General features: G+C 40.6%; 1 protein-coding gene across 32 annotated transcripts in view; it reads right to left on the bottom strand.

The window, feature by feature from the left end:
• KALRN (kalirin RhoGEF kinase) overlaps positions 1 to 13323 on the bottom strand; it is a 501085-nt gene that overhangs the window by 29898 nt on the left and 457864 nt on the right. For all 32 annotated transcript variants that reach the window (XR_015289279.1, XR_015289280.1, XM_086897893.1 and 29 more), the window contains 9 exons: positions 12463 to 12529; positions 11097 to 11200; positions 8598 to 8667; positions 7936 to 8022; positions 7063 to 7155; positions 5922 to 5972; positions 5526 to 5603; positions 4486 to 4671; positions 1252 to 1423 (listed from right to left, as the gene is read on the bottom strand). Coding sequence is in view for 30 of the 32 variants with exons in the window: in XM_086897893.1 (XP_086754019.1) it covers positions 1252 to 1423; positions 4486 to 4671; positions 5526 to 5603; positions 5922 to 5972; positions 7063 to 7155; positions 7936 to 8022; positions 8598 to 8667; positions 11097 to 11200; positions 12463 to 12529 (908 nt within the window). In the remaining 2 variants the exon portion in view is untranslated. The remainder of the gene's footprint in view (positions 1 to 1251; positions 1424 to 4485; positions 4672 to 5525; positions 5604 to 5921; positions 5973 to 7062; positions 7156 to 7935; positions 8023 to 8597; positions 8668 to 11096; positions 11201 to 12462; positions 12530 to 13323) is intronic.

Below are 13323 nucleotides of genomic sequence, written 5' to 3'. Positions count from 1 at the left end.
GTTTCTATTCCAAGTCACAAAAACCCAGTATCAAGTTGTGGCATCATGGGTGAAATATATTTCCCTTCTCAGCTCAGCCATAGATTCTGAACTGTCACAAACAACTTTTGCATGTAACCCCTTCCCAGTTAACTTCTGAAAAGTAAAATTAAGCTGAATTAAAAATTTTAAAGCCTCCACATTGAAGAGAAGGGAACCTTTGCTTTGATGTGAACTGAAAGAGCCTCTTTCCATTTTGCAACAAAATTTTCACAAAACCAAATAACAAAACCCTCCCCAAAAAAACCCAAAAACTAACATATTGTGCCAAGCCCAAACATCTTGATTCAAGCAAATATGTTTTATTATTGAACATGTATTAAGTCATTAATACTCTAATATAAGCTCCATAAAATGAGCTGTTTTGAAATGAATAGTGCAAAGTAATCTTGGAGGCATCCGAAGCTACTCTGTTGCTTCCAAACAAACAAAAGAGATACTATTTTTAGATTCTTTCTCTAGTCCTGTTCCCTTCTCTTACCCTCATCCACTCAGAAGCAAGAACAAGCTAAAATTGCTAACTGAATTTGATTCCTCTGTATTTCCAAATGACACACTTCTGTTGCTTGTGTGTGTGTCTGGTTTTTGAGAGGGTTTTTTTTTTGAAACACAGCTTTAGTTTGAAATATTATTTCAGATCACCTCAAATCTATTTCTACAGCAAAACTGGTACTTTGGAAAGGGCCCTTTTCATGCACATGGTTCCTAGGAGAAACAACCCCTTGCCCTTGTCTCCTTGCCCGTGTTTCCTTCCTCTTTCGTGTTTTTTTTTAATTGAGAGCTGCTGCTGCCCTGCAGAGCTGGGACCTGTAGGGGGGTGCATGGTGAGGCAGCCTTCATCCCACCTCACATCCTCAGCTGTAGCACACATGTTGTCTAACAGGAGGCTCTTGGGGACAGACCTTGCTCTGAGTAACTCATTGATGCTGTGTAGCCACAGTGGCAACCTGGCTTCATCGTGATCTTGAGCTAGCTTCAGATTTAAAACCTCGCGGTACAATCGAAAGCACCAGGTAACAGAGCCCTGCAAACCCCAGTACAAAAATACCACCAGCAAAAGCACCACCCACGGAGGGACCTGAGGAACATGAGGCCAACTGACACATGTACAAGTGGCTCAATAATTTTCTCACAAAAGAAACAAGGACATAAAGATTCTAAATCCTATTTGGCATTACAGTTTGGGAAACAGAACAAAGACTGTGTACGTACCATTGAGGAAATCTCGTTGTGTGTCCAGGACCTGGTTGATGTCCTGTACCCAAGCTTGTTGAATTTCTGGATTAGCTGCCTGCAAAATGACTCTCTCTGATGTTTCCCGGCTCATTAGAGCAAACTTGCAGGGATCATTGTCCACATTTTCTTCAATGATAAGGTAGTTCATCTGAAAGAAGTCAAGATAAGCATTTTACAGGGAGCATGAGTTAACATTACACAAGAATCAAAAGTGTTGTGAAATGTTCCTGAACACAAGTAAGTCCGATAACAAAATATTAGATCATAATAATAAGAATTTGTCTCATCTAGATAGCCTCAGATAAATCTAAATCTTAAATATGATGCTTAATAAAGCTCTGACAGATGTACCAGACATCCACCCGCCTTGTCTTGAATTACAACTTCTATTTTAAGGAACACAGACCTGACTGATGTGCTTTAAATTTACTGAAACCCATAAATAGAGCAAAAATGTTCCTATTAATATGTTAATAAAGTCTATAATTCCTCCAATTTAAATAATTGTTTATATTTCTTGTCCCCTGAAAAGAAAATCTTAGTCATTAGCACATTTTAAAAATGGAATGGACTGTGCACAGGGATATAATGAAAAAAAAGGAGCAATTCTCCCATGATGCTCCAACAGATCTTATTTCTAGCAGATTAGAGTCCTCTGTGTGCAATCACTTCACTTGACTGTAGTCACAGATAGGCTTTCTGGAAGTCACAGGGATGGAATTTTGGCTGCTGTCCTGCCTTTGGGAGGCTTCTGTTTTAAGTGTACTCATAACTTTAGCTTTTTCTGAGATGTTTAGGGTAGTAAACAAGAATAAGTTGGCATAGCCTCCCAAAAAAAAAACAAGAGAGGGAATGTCTTCATGTCAAAAGCAGATGGCTCTGAAGACTAAGGCAGTGGTGTCCCATCTCCAACTGCTCTGAGTATCTGTCAAGTTATGAAGATCCACTCCACATCAGGATACTGTCCAGAACTCAAACTGCAAGATGGAATTAGCATCTTCCTTTGCTTCTGGGGGTCTGGATGAAGTTACAGCGACAAGCAGGAACTCCCCTGCCATGAGGACAAGGAAAGGACAAGGACATGCAGGTGAGCTCAGACAGTGTTCTTGCTCCTGTTCTGAGCTCATTTTCCTCTGGTTGATAGCCAAATTAATCCTGGTATGACTCCAGACATGTACTGTCCCTAAGCTCCTGTCTCAGGGAGATGCATTCATCAAGGCTTCCACTCGGGTATTTTGAGAGCCTGAAAGGTATCCAGCTGAGAAGTATCTGAGAAGGGATGTGCCATTTCTCAACACTAAGGACCTTATTGTGTAAAAGAGGGTTCTTCGCTAATGCAGGACAAGATGCTGAAGCTTCTGTCACAGTTTGAGTGAGACAGACCTTGGAGAACAATATCTGGGAGTCCCATCTCACTGGCAAACCAGAACAGCTGCACTTTGTGGCTGTGACAGAGGAAAGAAACAGGATCAGGGGGAGGCCCCACTGTGGGGTGAGGATGCTCAGAGCTCAGGGAAGCAGGGAATGGTCCTGCTCCACTGGGAGCCACAGCTCTTCTCTGTGGGAAACAGACAAATGCAAAAGCAGTGGGAAGCTGAAGTGGAGGCTGGGAAGGAAGGTGTGAGAGCTGCTGGCACTCAGATTCCATGCTGAGGTGGGGGAGACACACATGGAGCCACAGGGGCTCCCACACTTGCAGTAGACACTCAACAGGAGAATGAGCTGTTTGCCAAGTGGAAGAGAAGGGGCTGGAAAATTATCACATGAAAAATTTAAACTCAGGCAGTGGGAGCAGCATTCCTTTTGGAGGCTGTATAACTAGAAAAGCAACTCATACCCTTGAGGCAAGCTAATTTTATTGACATTAGGAGAGATTTATTTTTCTCTCTTTATCTACAATATACAATTCAGGAATTGTTTCCTGCAGATAAAAGCCTCATTGTTATATATACAATAAACTGAAGTAAAAATGATTCATACTATTTCCATCTCCAATTTTAATAATGATTTAAATCAGCAAAAAGATAAAATCAAATCTGATCAACTAAATCAAGATGATTGTTTATTTGTACACTTTGGCTTTTCCCTTTATAGCCTATTATTTGGTTGGAAACTATAAAATACACTGACTTGCAAATGGATATAGGCTTTTCAGTAAATGCTGCTGTTTCCATCAGCCAAGAAGACCTCATTTCAGTAAATACGCTGTTTACTGTAAGTTTGTTTAGTTATATATGTTAATATGCATTATTTCAGCTGATAATGTTCTCTTCTTTTTCATATTAATGCACCATTTAAAATTTAGAGCAAACACAATGCATTCTCCCATGTCTCTTAACCTGTATCTTTGAAAAGGAAATCAATGCCAGACTGGTTTCTCAGCTTTGAACGACCCAGAAATTCAAATGAATTAATGATTTTGCTCTTTCTGCAGGCACAGCAAAGGTTGTTTTACCAGGAGATGTGCAGCACTTATGCACCTTCAATGACCATTTCACAGGTAAACTTTGCATTCTTTAAACAAAGAAGTATTTGCTTAAATAAATAATTAATAATAATAAAATTTAATAATGCATAATTAAATAATTAAATAAATGTTTAAATAAAGCTGGTTACTTTCAGTTTTTACTTTTAACCTTGGCCCCATAATCTGTACAGATTATTTAAAACCAAAATTAATTTCTCAGAACTCTCTTTATAGTTTAGCTGGTTTTATAATTCCTCACAGCTGTATTTTTAGAATTATGTGTGGTTTTGTCTTTGAAACGTTCTTGCAACATCCGTATTTGTACTAAGAGCCCTCGCCCAAATTAGGAAGAGTATTTCCAGAAATACCATGTAAAGGCTAAGTATTGACTTATAGTTTGGCCTAAAATGACTGTTTTGGATACTGTACCTTCATTTATCTTTTATGATCATGCATAAAATCAACTATTGTAAACTTCCTTTGACTACTGCAGGTTTTGTAGCAATATTTGCTAATTCAGAGCTATGAATGATAGAGGACCTGCCCTGGTTGTGCTCCTTGCAAAAACTACCCAATAAATTTAGACATCCAGTGGTTTATTTAGAGATGGTCTTAAACAGCTTCTGATCCTCTGAAAGGTAAATGCAAATGTTTGTTTGTCTTTTTTCACTGCTGTTTCCTGTTACAGGATGAACCTTACATGACCATCAAGCAGAATATGCTTCTCCCTCTGTGTTTCTTACCTTTATGCTTTTCTTGAACATGTAGCCTGGCGTTAGAGATCCTTTTCTAAGGAGTTCACTGAAGATAACTATTTGCTCAAAGAGAAACACCCTGCGCTCCTTGGGTCGAGACTGAACCCCGGAATCCTGCTCTGTCACATAGAAGGTGTCCTGCTGCAGCAGCTTGCCTTGAGCTGTCAGTTTGCCCTGGGAAGCAGACAAGGCACCAGCATTACAAACCCTGACCCACAAGGTGATATGCTCTATTTCATGCAGCCCAGGTTTTCCAGGCAGCCCTGCATTCGTGTGAGATGTATCCCCTCTAAGTTACCAAACCAGCAATCCTGTGACCTCAGCTAAAGACAAACAACAAACAACATAGGTTCTCCTTGCTCTCATTGCCACTGTGTATATAAAACCAAAAACAGGCAGTCCCAAGCAGACTGTTTTATACATTTAATTTCAAATCCTGTACTCATTATGTTCCTGTAGTGCTCCAGCCAAGAGCTCTCCATCATGCCCTAAGCCAGCAGTCACTGACCTCTGAATGTGCAAAGGCCAGGACCTACCTGTTTGCAGTGCATAAGATAGTAAGACAAATCTTAATTCATTTTGGAGATAAGACCTCTCCCCAAAACCTACACTGGCTTAGTTACAAGCCACAGGCTGTACCCTGTGGGGTTGTAGCTCTGAAATCCCCTCCTGGATGTTGCTGAACTTGGCAGGAGCTGTTATCATGGTAATGCAGGTGACCTTACTAATAGTCAGGGCAGGCTGGTTCATCACTTATTTTGCTCTGGTAATTGATAGAATAAGTCTCATTAAAGCTTGCAGAAGCTTTTACAGACCTCACATTTTGAAGAAACAATATGAATTGTCACACATTTAGAGTGAGAGGTGTGTCACTCCCCCACCTTTGAAACCTCACCAAGCATGCAGCTCAGCACTGCAGAAGAACAAGCCCTAGATAAGTAGTCTGCCTAGATTGAAGAGACAATCACAGAAAGAGAAAGTAATTTTCCTTGCCTAGTTATTATTGTAAGAAGAATGCAAATGCATACCTCAAAGCCTTGGAGGCGGCCCAGGTTCATCATGTCATTGCAACGTTTTGGTACAAGGCACATTAATTCAACTGCTTTCTGTTGAGGAAAAGGGATGTTGCATTATTAGAAGAGAACCAGAGGGTTCCTGAAAGCACAGTTTCAAATAGTGAAGTTCAATAGCACGATTGCTGGAGTGACTCATGGCAAGGCCCTCATGAATAGATAACTAAAAGAGGATGGTGCAGGACTAAAATGCAGGATTGCGCCATCATCTTTTAGTTCTGATTCAAGCTAAGAGAAATACCACATTTAGAGCAGCAGCAGGACCTTCAGCTATTGTCAAAGGAATACTGGGGTTTTCATTTCTCCACACAAAGTCCCATTAGCCCTATTGTCCAGGGCAGGAAAATGTACCTCTATCTCGGAGCACTCCAGACCAGCTTTTTCACTGTACCTCAGGAAGTCCTGCAGAAAGCAGAAAGGTTTGCATTAAGGCACTTCAGAAAAGAACAAAAGGCACCAGTTTGAAAAGGAAAAAGCATATTCAGCATGTGATTTTCTGAGAAGAAACTTGCTAATATTAATAAATTCACTTTCAGAGATTGCTGAATGTCCTGACCACTTTAGAAAAATGGAAGAGGGGTGTGGATGATTGTTGAGAAGATCACAGAAAAAAACCAAAAAGCTGGGGTTAGACCTTGGGAATGCTTATTTGGTCCCTGTCTTAAGCCACAAGACCACACACACACACACACAAAGACTTTTCTTTTTTTTTTGGCATTTTGGGGAACACACTGCTGTGTCTTTGCTATTGTGCAATTCCCAAACCTGGGCTGATGGCAGTCTGCTGGGGTATAGTTCAAAAAAGAGGAGAAACCAGCTCAGAGCCCAGTGCTGCTGGAGATTATAGGATGCGTTCAGACATGCCTGATTTTAGATACTGGCTTCAGACCCCTTGTGATGAATTTTCAAGAGTGATGAGCAATTATCATTATGGATGAGTCCAATTATCATTATGGATAAACATAAACCAGGATGGTCAGGCTCCTTGGGAAAAAAATTGTGGTGAGCTCCTCAAATTTTAAGATGACAATATTCTGAAAATAAGTTTCTTCAGCTAATTTCCAGACAGATATTTAGAAATGGAGGCTACAGCATTTACTAGAAGCATGCCATTCAGCACCTAAGACAGACTTTAGCAATACACTTCTGTATCTTTGTTCCAATTAAAAAAAAAAATAAAATTGAAAGTTTACTCTGAAACTTCAGAGGAAGAAAATCCCTATTTGAAATGTACCTGTCTATAGAAAAATTCCAAAAGTTTAAAAAAAAAAATCTGTTTACTATCCTAAATTACAAACCACTTACACAGATGTGGCCTCTGTCACTGGACATTTTCACAGGCCTCTGTCAATGCATGCCCTGAGAGCAGACCCCTCTTTCCTCTTAATTTGATGAATTTATTCCTCAGTCAAGTCTAAGGCTGATTTAAAATAACAACATCTAATGCAACATGCAGACTAGAGTTTAACCCAAGCTGTATTTTTTCACCCACCTTGAGAAGAAGCTGGTATTTAGTTATTCTTTGAATGGGTTTAATCAGAAAGTCACTGATGGTCAGCCGCTGGCTTATTTCCTGCTGAACCTCCTAAAAAACGAGGATTAAAAACAGTTGCAAACAATCACAGAGTAAGACAGACAACATGATAAAACGTCTCAGCAGAGACTTATTTCCACAGAAAGTTGGTCTGTTCTTAATCTTTTGTTTGCAAGAGGGAATTTCTGAGGATTTAAAGATCTGGCATATCCTATTTAGGCAAGGCCAGGGTAGGAGTGAGGGAGCTGGAAGGAGTTGGGAAGCGCAGGGTGCCTCCCTCTCCGAGCTGAGCGAGCAGCCCTGCAGGGGCTGAGGGTCACTCTTCCCACTGCACTGGGGATTAGCTCACAAGTGAGTCCTGCAGAACAGGCCTCCTGCTCTGCTTCTTTTCAATCTTTCCCTTGTTAAACAAGCTTCTTTCACATTACTGTCGAAATGTGTCTAGTCCCAAAGACTTCTTGAAATGGACAGAGTTACTGGGGATTTATGAGAGGCACCACCCAGCTCCAACAGCTTTTACCTCTTCCTCTTGTTTGTACACTACTGATTTCAAAGTCTAGTTTTACTTGGAACAGAAACTCGTGCATTTGTGGTACCCTGAGGGCCACACACAGTTAGTACTGAATTAAATGTTTATTAGAAATTCCCAATATGAGAATTCGAAAGCAAGTAAACATTAACACTTTCTCCGTACGGCAGAGACCTCAGCACCACATGCTGTATCAATATTTTCAGGAGTTTGTTTTAGGCAAACCCACAGGTTACTGAACAGTCTCCTTGACCTGAACTCACAGCTGGAAGCAGTAATAATGTATAATGAGCCATGCTTACCTCAAAGTACGTCTCATACTCAGCTACTATATACTCAGACCGGGGCTTGTTTTGGCAATACACCACGTACATGTGCAATCGCCGCTCCTGTGAAGGCAAGAGGCACAGCAGCCACGTGAGACACTGGCTACCCTTCTGTTATTAAAAGGTGGCAGAAAGTTTCTATGATACTCTGCTTGGTCTTCCTGATTTTTGGTTTAATCAAAGATTTAGTTCGCTAAAGCAGGAAAGAGAATTGGTAACTGGTTCTGTTCTCCACATCTGCCTTAGGCAAGGGCAGCTTTCTGGGTTGTGGCCTGTGAGAGATGTTATACCCACACTGACAGGTCTGAAATTTCCTCTAGAGTTATACTTTGGCTAACATCACATGAACATGTAAATTGTAGCAGTTGGCAAGACCCTGCCATAATTGTAATTTGGCAGATGTCCTTGACCACATCAATCTTGCCCCCCAAATAAGTTTTCTGCAAGAAGACAATGATTAATGCCTTAGTACAATCCAGCTGCCATGCTGAAAATGTATATCTATAGGGAAACTTTATGTTTAAATTCAGTTTAGACATGTAAAACTATCGAGTCAACACAAACAGGTGTTTCTGTAAAGGAGCCATCACACCCTAAAAAGCAATTGTACTAGATACAGGAAACAAAATAAAACTTACATGCTTAATAAAAAGCTGTGCTAAACGCTCAGGTTCTTGAAGACATTTTTCCAGTTCAGCCAGGAAAAAGCTAAAATAAAGGATAAGAATACTTCAGAACATTTCTTTAGGTCATCCCAGCAGCAAACTAGTCATCCTTCAGATGTAAAAGTGTCATTTTAGCTGTGGTATTCAATAAAAAATGAAAAGGTAAGCTTGGCTTCAGCCCTTAACGGTGGGATTTCTAAATCATTAGATGAGAGCTGTGAAATGTGGCGGTCTTGTCTTGCAAACTGCTTGATCTTTTTTACTATGACAGTGATTTCAATTTTCAGAAAGTGCTGATCACTATCTAATTGCAAGAGGTGCTTTCCTTCACTGAGAACTCCCAAAGTAAAACCCTCCCAATATACCAAAATGCTTGTAAAAACTCAATTTATGAAAACTCCAGCTTTACCAGGAGTTCTCAGCTGCATGAGCAGATCTGGAGTACTGGTCAATGTGAAAGGGATTGCTGTATGTTACTACCTGAATAAATGAATCAACATGTTTTGCTGGTGGAGTTATGGTATGATCTGTTTGTCACTGGTTTTAATTTCATAATAAATCACAATTTCTAATTCATAATAGTCACAGTAACTTATAAACACCATTTCCATCTTGACTTGAAGCTTCATGGGGGAGGTCATTCATTCTAGCTCAAATGACCTTATCAAGAATATTCTGGGATACCTAAAAGTGAGGTGAAAACTTCAGAAACACTTCTAGATTTTTCTGTCTGGTAGACAAATCCAGACAATAATCCTGCCCATGATCTTCTTTTTCATTTCAGGATTTCAGTCTCAAATGCCTCCACAGATTTGCAACAGAAGCCAGATTTTGTGAGAGGACTTGCTTGCAATGACCTGATCCCAAGAAATCCCAGAACCTCTAAAAACAATGCAAATTGGACAGATGTCCCAATTAAAAATCTCCACTGCTACCATTAGATGCAGCTGCTTCCATAACCCAATCCTCTATAAATGCTACATTCATCTGCATTTAAATACACTTCTTGACCCAGATATACAGAACTAAAAATAGGGAATCTTTCAAATTGTGTTATAGAAAACTCCTATCCTCACACTTAATCAAGGAATGGCACTGGTAAAACCACTCAGTTTTCTGCTATTAACCTAACATAACATGAAGCTTTCTCTGACATTTTTCAGTTTGTGCTCACAAGGTCATTTTCAGAACTTACAGACAAGCCCAGGACATGAGATATGCACCTCTGGGACACATGGCAGGAGGGATACTCTGCTTCCTGGGTGAGGGAGATGTCCAGAGCTGAAGGAACCTCCAGCCCAGTGATCACTGTTCAAGTCTGTACATGCATGCTCAAATTTTAGTTAGCTGGAACTGCAGAGTATTTCTGAGTGGCAGGGTTGAAATGATGACCATATTGTCCATAAGCAAGACATTGTTCACAAAGTTACAAGGGAAATGGCCTCAGGTTTGTGTTTCCAGCAGCTTTTCAAAATCTCTTTCTGTAAGTAAGATTTTCAAGGAATGGAGCTCCTAACTCAGAGGCAAAAGCATCAACTTGGCCAAAGCATGCCAGGGCTTTCAGGTGAGAAGCACCTTGAAGCAATTTGCATTTTTTCACCCTTCTAGCCAAATACCACTGGTATGGTCAGCCTTTGTGATCCAATCAGCTGCATGTGAAGATGTTGCTGAGGCACAGGAAGGAAAACTTGACTTTCCAGACTGCTACTGCCCATCAGTAGGATGCATTGGGGCTCCAGCTGTGACCCAGGAAACTCAATTATGGCAGCCCCAGTAGCTTTTCTGAAGATCCAGGGAATACCCCACAGGCAGCAGCTCTCTGACAGTGATGCTGGGAGTGCTTATGAGCAGTAGCTCAGGAGCTGTGGATGGACCACAGTGGTACCTCACAGTGAAGCCTTGTTGGGGCTCCCCAGCATGAGTGGCAGAGCCATCAGCAGCACAGAACTGACACAGGGCAGCGTCCTGTGTGCAGCATCCCTGTCACACTGACCAGCACTGCTGGCACGGTGTTTGAGCCAGCATAAAGCTGTACCTGTGATCACAGCCTGACAAACACCCTCCCATGAAGCCAGGCAGTGCAAAGCTATCACACGCCAAAGTTCTTTCTTCATTGGGAAAAATTATTTCAGGTAAGCACAGTGCCTTCCATCATGCAGTTCTGCTGGCTCTGGCTGGGTAAACAAAACCCCACATCAGGATTTAGGGTATTGAGAAACTGTGGCTAAAAGCACATGAATCAGGACATCTTCTCAGGATTCAAGGTAGCCTGGATTTGTGATGTTACTGAGCAGCACTTACAAACCAACAGAGACAATCTAAAAAGAAGCAATGTCCTTTGGAAGTTCAGCCCTGAATGACCTGATGATACTCAATTAAAAGCAGCTTAGGCATACAGACACCACATAGTCCACTCTTCTATGGACAAGAGGCTAGAAAAGTCTTTAAAGAGGAACGAAATCAAAAACTTACTCTTTGTGCCAGTCATAGATCTGGTGAATATTGCCAAACACAATCTTGTCTTTCCCTTTCATATCTTCAGAAACTCCTTTTTCTTCCATCCTCTTCATGAAGCCCTTTAGGATTAAGGATCAGTGATTCAGCAAAGGGCTCATTTGAAGGGGGAGCACAATTACACTCTTTTCTTTTTCAAAGAAGCAAAAGTTTAATGCCAGGATTTTCTACATTGAAAATGCTTAAAATATCTTTCATACAATTTCAAACCAGAAACCTAAGTAGATACTTTAAACTATACAGTTTGCTTAAAAGAAAATTTTAAAGGATTTGTTTAGAATATCTGCAGTACTTACACAAACCATTATTAGATGTAATTGAAGTGACAAGTGCAATTTTAAGATAAAAGTTAAACAAAGCAGTTTGTCAAGCTCTTGGCTTCTCTAGTAAGGGGAAGAAATCAGACTGTATAAAGTTCTTCCACTCGTCACCATGAGTATCTTGTGGGAGCACAAAGCCAAGCAGTAAGTTTAGAGTCACAAGAACAGGATTTCTCACACCTCCTGAGAGTTTCTTTGCAAACCTTTGGAGCACAACAGCCCTGTCAGGTTTGCCAGTGGTGCATGATGTAAACAGAACATAAAACAAAGATTTTCAAGTCTGGAAGCTGTTGAAAATCACTGTTAGATAGACTGATAATTCTCTCTGGGCTAGTGAATGCCACTAGTGAATCACATGTCTCCAGTTCTGAGTCCTTGCTGGGGAAAAAACTGAGCCCTGCACTGAGTTAGATGTGACAGGTGATCCCTAGAGATCAGCCAAATCTTTACAAGTTGAAGCTTAAAAAAAAAAAAATACCGTTTTTAATTTAAAAAAGCCTAAAACTCTCTTTTATCTCAGTTTTTTTTTGCAAAACAATAATGCACAGGACATGTAAGCACCTCAACACAGTCCCAGACCCAGCTTCTGGAAAAGTACTCAGACACAGGACATAAGTCCAGGTGCAAATTCAAGTAAAGTATGTATTACCATTACCCAATATGATGGGAAGAAAAGCATTAAATAAGCAGTAGGATCATATGTTGATTCTCCACCAATGTCTCCAAAGCTGCATTACAGCAAAGAGAGCTTGTCACAAGTAGGGTAGCCAAGAAAAACCTTTGCACACTGGAGTTGAACCTAAAATACAACATTTGCTAGATGGAAACAAAAATAGTTTCCAGAAGCATTTCTTCTTGTTTCTGTCAACAAGAGAAGGGGACCATGGAAGCAGACTGCAAAATAAAGCAGTTTGTTTTTCATGCTGTATTTTTTGTTGTCACTTGTCAGCATGGTGCTTTTTAGTAGGAAAGCATTTTGCATAGCAGGGTTTGCTTCAGCTCACCTCCACAACAGTTCCCAAGTCTTTGACGTAGTCCTTTTCAGTCTGCACCAGCTCATTTAAGACAAACCTAAATTAAAACAGAACACATAAGTATTTGACCATATTCCTGGATGTTACCATGTGCTCTTTTACCACATATGATCTCACTATAAAACCCCATCATCATCCAGATCACATAACATAATTCATCCTTCGCTCAGTGGAATGCAAAAGACAAAAACATCTCATGTCAGGTCAGAGTAGTTTCAAATCTCTTAACTATTCTTTCCTGCTATCCCTCTTCACCCCCACATCCCAGGATGGTGCAAGAGCAGCACAAACAGCTGCCTCTACCTTAAACTACCCTTCCCTGATCTCCTCTCCCCATCCCCTATGCAGCTCCCCCAAGAATGATGGAGATGTGTCCTGACCCATTTTGCAGCAAGCAGGAGTGGAATTCTTGCCCCAGTCCATCTGTATTCACCCAAGATTCATCAAATATCAATTTTGAAGTTCCAAACACTTTGAAAACAAATCCCCTCTCCCATCATAACTAAGAGCTTAATCTTTCACAGTAGGTAATCTATATGTGGCTGTCAAATGTTTAAACTCTGATTTCAGAGCTAATAACCCCAGGTAGGGGAGTTATCTAATGAAGGCCTGATGCATGCAAACAACAGCAAGTTAAAACAAGCCCCTCCTTTGTAATTCAAATTGACTAATCACATAATGGTCTTTTGAGGACAATTTCAAAAGTTACAGCTTGCTGCAGACAGTTTGTCTCTCAACTATGCCAATACATAGATTTGGCACATGACAAATAAACTCCATCTGTCCTCAAGTTTGCTATGGTAGTAACAAGGTTAACAAGATAGAGGAGTG

The sequence above is a fragment of the Cyanistes caeruleus genome, chromosome 7 (genome assembly GCF_971803275.1).
Source record: "Cyanistes caeruleus chromosome 7, bCyaCae1.hap1.1, whole genome shotgun sequence".
In the NCBI taxonomy this organism is placed as follows: domain Eukaryota; kingdom Metazoa; phylum Chordata; class Aves; order Passeriformes; family Paridae; genus Cyanistes; species Cyanistes caeruleus.
This window is presented reverse-complemented; position numbering and strand designations above follow the sequence as displayed.